The 12,857-nt window shown below is 40.0% G+C and overlaps 1 protein-coding gene and 1 long non-coding RNA gene across 6 annotated transcripts in view; one reads left to right on the plus strand and one right to left on the minus strand.

The window, feature by feature from the left end:
- LOC147827189 (uncharacterized) overlaps window positions 1-12,857 on the minus strand; it is a 50,746-nt gene that overhangs the window by 36,457 nt on the left and 1,432 nt on the right. The window lies entirely within an intron of this gene.
- On the plus strand, window positions 3,309-10,904 carry Mycbp (MYC binding protein). Its single transcript, XM_004851014.4, has 5 exons — window positions 3,309-3,449; window positions 3,644-3,716; window positions 7,973-8,021; window positions 8,374-8,503; window positions 9,692-10,904. Exons 1-5 carry the CDS (start codon window positions 3,366-3,368, stop codon window positions 9,734-9,736), a joined length of 381 nt encoding a protein of 126 aa, XP_004851071.2. The 5' UTR covers window positions 3,309-3,365; the 3' UTR covers window positions 9,737-10,904.

Consider the following 12,857-nt stretch of genomic DNA (forward strand, 5'->3'; position numbering starts at 1 on the left):
TATAAGGGACTTGGGGATCTGTAGGTTTGGGTATCTTCTTGGAGTCCTGGATCCAATCTCCCACAGATACCATGGGAGGATTGTTCTTGTTTGGGGGAGAGAGGCAGAATTTAAACACAGAGGAAGACTTGAAAGCCCAAGCTCTACGCTACTGGTCTTAACAATGCTATACTCCCCAAATACTGAAAGTTAGGGTACTGTAGTAGTACCCTGTAGGTACACCACAAATGGTAGAAATATCTTAACAGAAGAACACAGAATTTTCTGGACTGCTAGTTTAAGGCTTTAATAGTGTGTCTGAGACCTCAAAGAATGTGGAATAGGCTTTCTGGTACATGCTACATACTTAGACTCTGGATTGTTATCTTTGATAACATTCTCAACTTCATGTGGTTAGGGGCTCTCCAAAGAGTGGGTAGGATTTATTTATAAAAGGTAAAATGTCATATCTGAATGAATATGTCAAGCATCCAGAAACAGAAATGGTATGGGTTGATAGATTTAAACTATAGTATCAGAGTGTCTACATTCTTACAGTATAGGGGAGTTAGTTTTCCACTACTTTGCCAAGAGAAGGTATTATAAATCCTAAAACTTTTGTATTTTGATGTTGAAAATATAATGCTTCATTTAAATATCTATTTCTTTATGGATGATGAGTATTTTTCAAGTTTATTAATAATTTAAATGATATGCAATTTATATCATACATAATAAATATGAAAGTATAATTTCTCCCTGATGAAATGTTTGTACTTAATCTAAAAAGTAGCTACTGACAAAGAGGCACAGGGAAGAAATAATCTGCCATGGCAACCCATGAAATCACCAGCTTTGAAGAGACCACTGATGGCCTGAAGAACAACATGATTGCTAATAACAAAAAACTAGACAGAGCAACAGAATTCATCTAACTATGAAATCAGACATGACCCACTGATTATTAAGGCTGATGATTATAATGTTATGTTCTTTTTTCTTTTTTTTTTGGTTCCGGGGATCGAACTTGGGTCCTTGTGCTTCTGAGGCAGGAGGCGGAACCACTGAGCTAAATCCCTGGCCCTAAAAAAGTTCTATTCTTTTATTTTTTTTTGGTACTGGGGATCGAACTCTGGTCCTTGCGCTTGCGCAGCGGGCAGCAAAACCACTGAGCTAAATCTCCAGCCCTTCCATTCTTAATAGAGACTATATATAGTTCCCTTTTTTTTGTACTGGGGATCAAACTCGGGATCTGTGCTTGTGAGGCAGGCATGGCATCACTGAGCTAAATCCCTAGCCCTAAACGTAAGTGCTTTTAAACTCCTGACATCTAAAATATACTTTTTGAGGGCCGGGTGTTGGGGGTCAGTATAAAGTGAACGATGAATATAATGAATTCTATGCAAACAAGTCAAAACAAAATCTAGCCAAGTATCAGTGCACATCTGCAAATTCACTGAAGCAACTGTCTTCTGCACCTGATTACTATCTGCTAGTGGAAAAGCAAACATACATAGCAGCACACTCAAGTTTAAATTCATCTTCTGCATTTCAGGCAGATTCTGACAATCACAGTGTAAATGATGAGAAATGCATTTTCGATGAACAGGAAACTAATGAGATGTTCACACTTAGTATTAACTGTAATCACCTTCAACATATCAGCAAAAACAAAAACACAACATATTTAGAAAAGAAGTTACTGGTAGCCACTTAGGGGAGAAAAGAGAAATTGATGGCAAAGTCAGCAAAAAGAACTACTGTTCTAGAGGTCACAGTTCTATTCTCAGCACTGCTATGGAATCAGACAACTACATGGGGCAGTCACCTCACACAGCTTTCTCCCTGCCAGCTACCTGCATCCAGAAACTTCGGGGGCTTAGTGCTATGTGGGGTCCAACTACAGAAGATGAAAACCAGGGGTCATCTTCTAAAGCCAACCTCAAGGGTCAGTTCAGAGGGTACAGTCAGAACCCCTCCTCCTTCACAGGAAGACTCTCAATCTCTTGATATTAAACACTCCTGATGCTTTGGCAGAATTGTTCAAAGTTTGTCAAAACTTGCAACAATCCTACTAAGAAGTTTTTCTTGGCTGTACTATTCACTGGTCATGCAACCTCATCACTTTAGTTTGAGAGAGGGTCTCATTATGTAGTTCAGGCTGGCCTTGAACTCACTATGTAGCCCAGGCTAGCCTCGAACTCTCAGCGATCCTCCTGTCTGAGCCTTCCAAGTGTAGGACTGCAGGCATGAGTTACCTTGACCAGTTTGGACCTAATATTCAATTTCTAGTTTTCTACTCCTATTGTAAATCTCCTTTACGGCCTTTAGGAAAACAGATGGACTAAAATACACTTAACACGGGTGGGCAATGTAGCTTAGTGCTAGAGTTTGTGCACAAGGCCATTGATTGAATCAAAATTTTTGGAAAAAAAGATAAATGCATAAATGACTTATGATCTTTGAAGACTTTGGAGAAGAGAAGAGGACCCAGAGAAACATAACGGGTAAAAAAAGGAACTAGAGGTACTGCACCCATCTTCTCCAACTCAAATGGTGGGGCACATTGATCTGGCGCATGGGCTAGTAGAAGAGGGTATGTGTCCGAAATTTAGACTGTTCTGGAAAATCAATCACAAAGATAAGTCGAGGTCAGATCCTAGGAGGTCGGGTCATTATTTTACATGAATAGTTACAGGCTTTTTTGATGGAAAGCACTGGAGCTGCTCCGCAGGAAAATACAAGTGATTACAGTTTCTAAAACCTTCAGGCGTGCTGTGAAGATTAAAATAAAAAAACCCTTATCTTTAGCACAGCTGCTGGCACACAGGGGCGCTCAAAAGTGCTAGCTTTTATTAGCACTGAACTGCTCACCCTCCAAGTCCAGCTCACTTCAAATAAGCCACAGAACATAAATGATTCGAAACACTTCTCAAGCCATTGTAAATCCAAGAGGCGCCCTGCGTCTGTGGTGCCTTTTTCCGGACGAGAGCCAAAAACCCCAGCACTTATAGATCGGTACAGCTTCCAAGGTCCCAGTTGAGAAGTGTGGCCACTACCATTTGGGGAAATCCACCCTCCAGCAAGAGTAGTCTCCCGGGCCCCACCCTGGCCACCATGCCCACCTCGGCCAACCCTGGACACTAGTGCAACGTTAACAAAACCTTGCTTCTCGCCTAGTAACTGAGCCAACACAGAACCGGAAAAGGAAGGAAAGGTTCTACTGTATTCCGACAGCTAGAGGGGCGGGCGTACGCAGCCTCCCTTGGCTCGACCAGCCGTGGGGGATTCAGAGCGTCCCGGTCGCCATGAAAACAGGCCACACCCCGGCGAGCGCGGCCCGGCCAGTGGCTCGCAAGTGAGCAGGCGCGCGGGCCCTTCTGCGCATGAGCAGTGGTGCTCCGAGCCCGCCAGCCACGGTCTCCGGCGCCAGCTACGCCGTTGCCCCTGTCACTATGGCCCATTACAAAGTGAGAGGGGCGCGGCGTGGCTGGGGGAGTACGGGCGGTAGCCAGCCGCTGGTCGGCTCCGGGAGGGAGTTGGGGGCGCGCGCAGGTTTTGGGGGCCTAAGGCTGAGAAGCGGAGGCGGGGTTGCTGGACTCCCAGCGCCTTCTTCCTGCTCTGGCCCCCGGGCTCCGGTCACTGACCCGCGGTGTCTCCTCAGGCCGCCGACTCGAAGCGCGAGCAGTTCCGGAGGTACTTGGAGAAGTCGGGGGTGCTGGACACGCTGACCAAGGGTGAGCATGGCCCAGGAGAGGGTACCCTGTGCTCTGGTGCTTCTGAGCGCGGCTACCCTGACGGGCTGTGGCGTGCGCAAGGAGAGGGGGGCGGGGAAGGCAGCCGAGGATCCCGCGGAGTGGGGCTCGGGGTCAGCGGGGACCGGCTTGCGCAGGCTGTCGGACGCTGCCCGGCGGGGTAGCCACGTTCACGTTACCGCTCTCTGCGCCGGGAGTGAAGAAACTCTTGCAGCTGTTGCAAAGTCCCTCCAACTTTCGTTGCTTTGCCTTGAGCAGCCGCAGAGGGTATGATTTTGAGAGCTTAAACAAGCCCTCCTTGTCTTACAGGTTTGCAGAGTCCTTAGAATATTAAGGAACAAGTCTCCCAAGTTTGGAAAATTACCAAAGTAGCCGAGTAGCCTAATCCCAGAGTAGACGATTAATAGACATATTGGCTGTGGCTTTTCAGTCCCCGTCTATAGCAGTTCCTAGGTTGTGTGGACTTCGTAAAGGAGAATTAAAGACTTGAAGGAGTATCAAAATGGTTATATTGTTCACACTTTAATAATAGAAACTTACATCAGGCACAGTGGTACACGCCTGTAATCCCTGCACTTTGGGAGGCTGGGGCAGGAGGACAACAGTTTAGTGAGACCCTATCTCAAAAAATAAGGGGTAGGGATGTAGCTCAGTGGGAAGGGCCTGGGTTCATTCAATCCTCAGTACTTCCCCCACCCCCGCGAAGTTTATTGTTACATTGTATTTCTCTCCCTGTGTTCAAGATGTAAACAAGTAAGCTGCTTAGAGTATTCCAAGAAATAGTGGAGTGTTCCTCGCTTCATGAATTCAGCAGTAATTTGAATGTCTGGTGTGTTAACACAATGGCTGGGATTTTTCAAGGGTGTTAAATGGAATTGCTGGCAGAGACAAGGACCTGGGTCTATATGAGAATAGGAAGTGTCTGAGGAATAATTTCGTAACTGCTCTGCGGGCAGAAACAAAGGTTAGGGGAAAAGGCTGGGAGAACATATCTTGGATCTTAGAAAACAGGGCTTTAAGTTCCCATGCATGGATGGGCTGGCTACCTACTTTCAACTGCTACCTACTTTGGGATCGGATACGGTACTATGTTTTTGCAGATAACTTTTTGCAAAAATGTAGGAACTACTTTGTGAAAGCCAAATACATGCTTGGAATGTTATTTCCTGAAGAAACCCCACACATTCATTTCTCCCATTTAACCAATTTATTTAGGTATCTGTCTTAAGGCTGGGGACTGTGGGGAAAAAAGGCCCTGGTGGTGCCCATCTGTGCACCAGCACTCTGGGAGGCTGAGGCAAGAGGATTGCAAGTTTGAGCTCAGCCTGGGCAATTTAGCAAGACCTTATCTCAAAAAAAAAAAAAAAATTCCTATAACAGCCATGGGCTTGCATCCTAGTTGGGGAAAGGGATAATAAGGAAACACACCGTGTCAGCTAGTGGTACACATCAGTGACTAAAACCTAACAAGATTAGGGGATAGTGTGTGGCGTTTTATGTAGAGTGTTGGGAGGGGTTTTCTTTAGAGCACGTATCTGAATGTGATAGTGTATGGTGTCAAGAGTTTCAGGAAATACAGGTTAAGCATCCTTAATCTGAAAATCTGAAATCCATAATGCTCTAAAATTTGAAATTTTTGAGCAGACATGCCAAAGGTGGAAAATTCCACACCTAACTGTGCATGACATGTCATAGTCAAAATGGAGGTGCACTAGAAATCCTGTATATAAGGTGTATATGAAGCATAAATGAATTGTCATCCCCCAATATCTCATATATATGTAAATATTAAAAAGTCTAGAAAAATCCAAAATCTAAAATACTTCTTGTCTTAAATATTTTGGATAAGGGATACTAAATTTGTATAAGACCAGAGTGGCTGGAGTGAAAGCTGGAATGGTTACAGGCAGGATAGTGACAGTTGCAAGAGATAAGTGACTACAGACAAGATGCACAGCCTTGGGGCCATACAAAAATTCCTTCACAGCCGGGGATTTAGCTCAGTGGTTTCGCTGCCTGTTGTGCAAGCACAAGGACCAGAGTTTGATCCCCTTTACCAAAAAAAAAAAAAAAAGAAATTCCTTTTAAAAATTCCTTCACAGTGCCAGGCCCGGTGGCATATGCCTGTAATTCCAGCACTAGGGAGGCTGAGGCAAGCAGATCACTGCAAGTTTGAGGCCAGCATGAACTACATAGTGAGTTCAAGGCCAGCCTGAACTACATAGTGAGACCTTGTCTAAAAAAAAAAAAAAAGAAAGAAAAAAAGCCTTCAGGAGAGATCAGAAACCCCTGGAGGCTTCTTATCCTTTGCACACATCTACAGGAATCTTAACCCCTAACATCCTTAGATTTCCAGCCTCTGTTACAGTACCAGACAACATAATACTTATTGATATGTATGGAAATTTGATTTTCAGCTTTAAATATAGGCACCTTAACAATTCTGTATTTTTATGCTGCTATTGCCAAAAGGATTTGAAACTGATTATAACACTAAAGCACTGAAAGAGGATGGCTAAAATTAAAGATTACAAATCATTTGGGAGAATGGCATTTTAGTTATTTTGAGCACTGTATCAACTTTTAAAAACCCTGGCTGCTAAGGCAAAAAAGGGGAACATTACTGAGTATGGAGTTCTCCTCATCTGATTAAAAGGAAGTATATTCATCTATAGAAAAGCACAGGAAACTGAACATTTACATTATGTTGTGCAATTATCAACCTTGTAAGTACGACTGAAGGAAGACATTTAGAAGCTGAAAGGAATGGGGTAGGAGAAGAGAAGGAGAAAGGGAAAAAATATTAATATCCAAATCTTACGAAATTAGGATTCAGTAGAAATGAAGAAACAGGCTTGATTGAGCATATAATTTAAAAAAATGTAAGCAACAGAGGGATAAACATATTGTAACAGACATTGGGTGAGAGTGAAGGGTGGTGTGAGTGAAGATGGTGGTATAAAACACCAATTTCTCAAAAAACAATGCTGTGGGGCCGGGGATTTAGCTCTGGTTTTGCCGCCTGCTGCACAAGCGCAAGGACCTGAGTTCAATCCCCGGTACCAAAAAAACCAAAAAAAACCAATGCTGTGTATATATTTCAATGTAAGTTGTTAAAAAGTAGTTGCCCATCTGATTCTTTAATACTGCCTATATTATTTTAAATTATTAAAACTATAAAAAAAGGAATACATGTAAATTGGTTTAGGACTTCTTTGGAACCTACACGTACACAGTTTTTATGTGTAGTTATATTTTTTACATTGTCAAGTTTTTCAAATTTCCACGCACAATGGTTAACCATTGGTTTAGAGAGATTTATCTGAACAGTAAATTCCAGGAGTAATTTGTTTAACAGAAGACAAGGGAGTGCTCACATGAGCTAACAGATAAGAAATTACACATACACAGACACAATTTTAATGTGGATTTGAGCATGTTGATTACTTGTAAAGTGGTTGGTGGTTATTTAACACATATGTGAAACTTCATTCTTAAACATTTTGAATTGGAACCTTTTCCCAGTAATTACCATAGCCCTGCTAATTTCTCTCCTAAATTTTTTCATCTTTCTTTTTTTCCATACCTGTATCACTTGAGTGTAGGTCACTATCTTTTTTAATTGGGTCACCATATTAGCCTCTAATGTTCTTCCTGCCATTATCCTTGTCTCACTTAAGTCTTCCACACAGCAGGCAGAGTGATCCTATCACTCCTCTGCTTAAAACCGTTTTATCCTCTGTTGTCCTTAGGATCAAAGTCCAGCCAAATTTGCATGACCTCCAGTCTGGCCCCTAACCACCTTTCTGGCCACATTATCCACAATTCCATGCAGCTATATTGAAATGTTGATGCCTCAATATGTTGTTCTCTTGTCCCCTGGGCCTTCTCATTTTATCCAAAACACTCATTATTAGTCTCAGATCTTTCCCTCCCTTTAGGAAGCCTTCTCTGATGCCCTAGGCTGAGTTAAGTATTCTTCCAATGTGCTCCAGTAACCTACTATCCAATGTTGCTCTTCATACTCTTTATCTAGCTCCTTGCTTATTCTTTGTAAATGGCCTATAAATTCATTGAGAGCAGGGACCTTGTCTGTCTTGTTCACCACTACATGGATGGTTGCAGCAATATGCGTGGTGTACAGTAGATGCTTAATATTTACTGAGTTATGAAATATAATTTCAGGAATTCACATTTAAGATTTTTAATTGTTCCTTTTTCTGCTTTTTGATTTGCAGTGTTGGTAGCCTTATATGAAGAACCAGAGAAACCTAATAGTGCTTTGGAGTATCCTTTTCATCTTTGGAATCAGAAAAAGGCCTTATTTTTGAAATTCTTATTTTTCCACATAGGTAGTAACCTTTAAAATAGTTTTGCTTATTGAAAAGGTTATTATAGGCTGGGGATTTAGCTCAGTGGTTCCGCCACCTGCCTCCAAAGCTCAAGGACCCTAATTTGATCCTTGGTACAAAAAAAAAAAAAAAAGAAAAGGTTTCCTTTGAGTTTCTGGATGATCATCTTTGAGTAAATATTGATGGTTGAGGGGGGGTGAATTCTGGTCAGGAATATTAATGCTACTCTGGGCCTCTTCATTAGCTTCATTCATCTCTAAGAATTAAATTCTTAACATTGATTATAGTTTTTTAAAGCATCACTTAGGAGCTGCTACCCCAGAAAATCCAGAAATTGAGCTGCTTCGCCTAGAATTGGCAGAAATGAAAGAGAAATATGAAGCTACTATAGAAGAAAATAAAAAACTGAAAGCAAAGGTAAATTTTTTAAAGGAATTAATTTTAAAAATAATTTTACTTCTACTGATTAACTGATGAAAGCACCACTAAAATGGACAGCCGAGGAAGGAAGAGGGCAGATAACAATCTGAATCAAGTGCAAGGCAAAGTTAGATCCCATCTAAAAAAATTACAAGAAAACTATAAACAGGACAAAGTGTGGTTAAGAAGAGGTTTTTGGGAACCTGCATCAACAAAAAGATGGAAATAATTGGTTAATGCTGGTTGTAAGCAAATGGGTGGTTCCAAATTCTTAATCAGTTTAGGTCAGTGGGGCCACTCCTTTGTACATGGCACCTCCTACTGCTGTGCAGCGCACAGTCTATGCTGTTTCATGTGGTGGCCCTGGGTTAACAAATATAAAGAATTACACTCAGTTTTATATAGTGCAGAAGTTTTTTTCTTTGTTTAAACACCCATGGGAATTTTCATAAACTTCAAATTGTCAACTCTAAGTCTTGGAAGTTGAATCACATAATACTTTTTATGATACTGTAGGTGTTGCTCATAATGTGTTTTATCTTCTCAACAATTCTGTGAGAAATGTGAAACAGGTACACAGGCCATCATATAGGTGAGGAAACTAGAGCACAGTGAATTTAATAAGCTTTTCAAGTCTGACAGGTAATTGGAAGAACTGAAATCCTAGCTTAAGTGTTCTTGTAAGGATTCAGAACTTAGTCTAAAAGAAATATCCTAAATTATCTAAGATTCCACAATGTGGAAGTGCTAGTTAACTCTTTGGCACCTTTTAAGTCAAAGACATTAGTTTTCATTGATGCTCATATATGGTATATAATATGGTATATAACCCCTTTCCTCTACTTTTTTAGGGGAAATTATAGTAAACCTTTGGTAGAGAAAAAGAAAGTTCCTTACCATAAGCTACAACATCTTTGGGAAGATAAATATTATTGCCTATCAAGCATTTGAACAATTGAGCCATCAACTGAAATTATAGTTTCCCAATAATATAAAAGGTTATCTGAAAAGGGCTTTCATTATGTTTGTATTAAATCTTAAATTATTGAATGGTGTAAGCGCATAGGTACAGAAACTGATTACTGATTCAATAACTAAATTGAATACAGTCTCATTTTGTTTTGTTAAGATTTTTACCCAATTTAGAATAAAATTCACCTAAACTCCTCTGTCTTTGCCCCATAGCTTGCTCAGTATGAACCACCTCAGGAGGAGAAGCATGCTGAATAGGATTCTTCTCAGTTGAAAAGACACTGAAAAATGGTTTTGTATGACTGGAATAGTTTGTATAGTATATAATCTTTTCTGAACAGATGCTATAAAACTTTTAATATGTTAAATTCACCTATCACACTTTAAATGTTATAAACACATATACTTAGAATCACCAATAAAAACTCAATATAACTTTCTTTGGGTCTTAAAGCAGGAGAATCCAAAAAAAGTAAATCCTGAAGGAAACCTAAACAGCCATCTAATTCATTAAAAGATGTTCTATTTATTAGTCTGATTAGGAGTAATAGTACTGGTTGTATATTACTCAAGGAGGTTTAGCATGGAGCTGTTCCTTGGTTTAGTTCAGGGTATGAGCACAGGTACAATCACGCTTTACAATGAAGATGAGTGTTTATATTCCCTGTAGGCAACCGGAGAAATCTGTGTGACATACGATGCTTTTGCATGGGTTCCCATGAATTTTCTGCTCTTGTTTATATAATGCGGAACAAGTAACTCTTCTTTGCCACCACTTTGCCTTAGATAACTATATGTGTGTCAGTTTGAACTCTGACACCCCTTTTTTCTTCTATGCAATCATGCCCTGATAATGTTGCCTTGCTTTGCTATGTACTTTAGTGGGTCCTAGTTGCTCATTAGCCCTTGTGTGTTGTTCATTTTGCATAATAATGCAGATACCCTGATTGTAATTTATATAACTTTAAACAGGATCACACTGTTACCCTGCCTTACCTAGTTACTTAGTACAGACAGAGGTAATATAACGTTCTGGGTTCATGCACAAGCTGGGATGAGAAGGGGAATGAGCATTTATCATAGACAATTATAGTTTATGGGTATAATCATATAGTGCTTTTTTCCTCCTCAAAGTATTTGTCTAGCCTTGAATTCATTTTATCTTCATTATCCCTGTGAAGTAGGTGGGGCATATATGAGGGGAGGCTGGGTGCTGAATTTTTAGGCCAAAGACTGATACTAACATAAATTATTTACTAACTGTAGAACTTTGGGCACATCAGTTAACCGCTCTGAGATTTACTTTCCTCATCTGTTAAATGAGAAGAACATCTGTGCTGCCTACCTCACAGGGTTGTTGTGAGGGTCAAATGAGAATGTACGTGAAAGATTTGTAAATGGTAAAGCACTATATTCTTGTTTTTTAGTTCTTTTTCCTTTCTTTTGGAAGACTTGCTGACAGATACTCTGTTGATCATTTACTTTCTTTCCTTACTGGTAGATTGCCATTTTAAAGAAGTGTTCCTATTTCACATATTCTATCTCTAGTGTTAGAGGACTTGTCTTTATTCTGAGAATAAAGGGCTGAGCATACACAAGGCCCTGGATTCAATCTCCAGCACTGCAAATTTAACCAACTAACCACATCCAGTGAAAGCTGGTGTAACCAGCAAAGGCACTGACACTTGCTGAAAACTGTGACTAAACCAATCATAAGGACATTGAAATCAGTCATGATTACAGGAATGTGGCAATCGTCTGTCTCTTCTAGTCACCAGTTTGTTTTTGGAGGCCTGTCAGGTAGTACTGGAACATTCATTTGGATAGATTTTGTTTCTTTTTTACCAATTTGAGTGCCTCCTACATGGACAATATATAAACAATTACAGGGTGGGTTACAATATGCTAAGAACCATAATAATAATAAAAGACGAACCCATAAAGGTTTTGGAAGGGAAGAAGGACCTGGCTTCTTAAGCGGTTGATATGGCAGTTCCTTTCTGGCTACAGACAAGAGAAAAAAAATTTTTTTTCCTGGAAGCCAACCCTCATTTGCTTTTTTCTCATTAGACTAGTGTTAATATTTATGTCACTAAGTCAGTAACTCTCTCTTGAACCATCCTTTTAGGCAGAAAGGCAACATATAGGTTAGCTAGTCACGCTTTAGGTGGAACTGACCTGCGTTAACAGCTGTACCAGCTAGTGATATTCACGGTCAACCTGGCTTCTGGAGGGGCCCTTCAACATTTCTTATCAAGCATTTGAGTGAAAACTATATATAACAAGATGCTCGATGGATTAGAAAATGGATCTCATCAGTTAAGTTTCTGCTGCACTTCAGCTGCCTTACCTATAAAATATAGATTTCACATCTTGCCTACCTCACAAGATTATTGTAAGGATCAAATGAAATATAATTGATGTAAAAATGCCTTGCAAAATATGAAGGACTCCAGATAGGGCAGATGATAGTAATGCCAAATCTCAAGTGCCACAAAATCAGGGCTGGTAGGTAGTCTATTTTGGAACAAGTTTTAAAATGATTTATCAACTTAGAATACACAAACTGCTGGGCCTAACTAGTTGCAATATCAAGATTTATATTTATGTTAAAAATGCAGTTTACTAAAAGGTTAGGCAGTAGGATTGCTGACAAGAGTACTAATTCCAGTGATTATCAGTGTGAACCACTTGTACTCCAAGATACTTTAAAAACATTCCATTAGAGTATTAGAAGAAATATTGTCTAGGTTCTAAATAGTTATCTTGAAGGCTGTATTGGTTAGTATTGCTCTGTGGGTGCCAAACATTTGAAAGATGTTGACAAGTTTGAATGCAGTTAATGGAAGGGGATTTGCAAATATTAAGTCTGTATTGTCCCATGTGGAGGCCACTAGCTACATGTGGACACTGAGTAAAAATTCAATTCTTTAGTCACACTAGCAACATTTCTAGTCTATATTCTTGGCTACCATATTGAAGACTACAGATACAGAAAATTTCTGTCATCACAGAAAGTTCTATTGACCAGCATTATAGAAGAAATAGTTGCAGGAACTGAAGATGTTTAGTGTGGAACAGAGAAGACCTTCCTTGGGTAATGAAAACTGCAATTTAATATTTGAAGGACTTTTATGAAAAAGATTAAGATAACTTATTTTGTTGTATTTGTGACTGTTGGCTTGAATAAGAAAGTTTTTAAACAGAACTAGCACAGTGGGATTATCTGCCTTTTAAGATGGTAAGTTTTTCTTCTTTCTTCAACTATAGTTGGCCCTCTCTAAGGTTTTGCATCTGTGGACTCAACCAACCATGGATCAAAGATACTTTGGGAAAATTGTGTTTGTATTGAACATGTACAGACTTTTGCATCTTATTA

This window comes from Heterocephalus glaber, unplaced genomic scaffold (genome assembly GCF_053883595.1).
Source record: "Heterocephalus glaber isolate CG9 unplaced genomic scaffold, H.glaber_assembly_v1.0 deba00001452, whole genome shotgun sequence".
NCBI lineage: Eukaryota > Metazoa > Chordata > Mammalia > Rodentia > Bathyergidae > Heterocephalus > Heterocephalus glaber.

Coding starts and splice junctions, on each gene's coding strand:
- Mycbp (XM_004851014.4), top strand. CDS start 3,366: ATGAGCAGTGGTGCTCCGAGCCCGCCAGCCACGGTCTCCGGCGCCAGC. Junction 3,717..7,972: donor GCTGGACACGCTGACCAAGG/GTGAGCATGGCC, acceptor TTTGATTTGCAG/TGTTGGTAGCCTTATATGAA. Junction 8,022..8,373: donor AAACCTAATAGTGCTTTGGA/GTATCCTTTTCA, acceptor CATTGATTATAG/TTTTTTAAAGCATCACTTAG.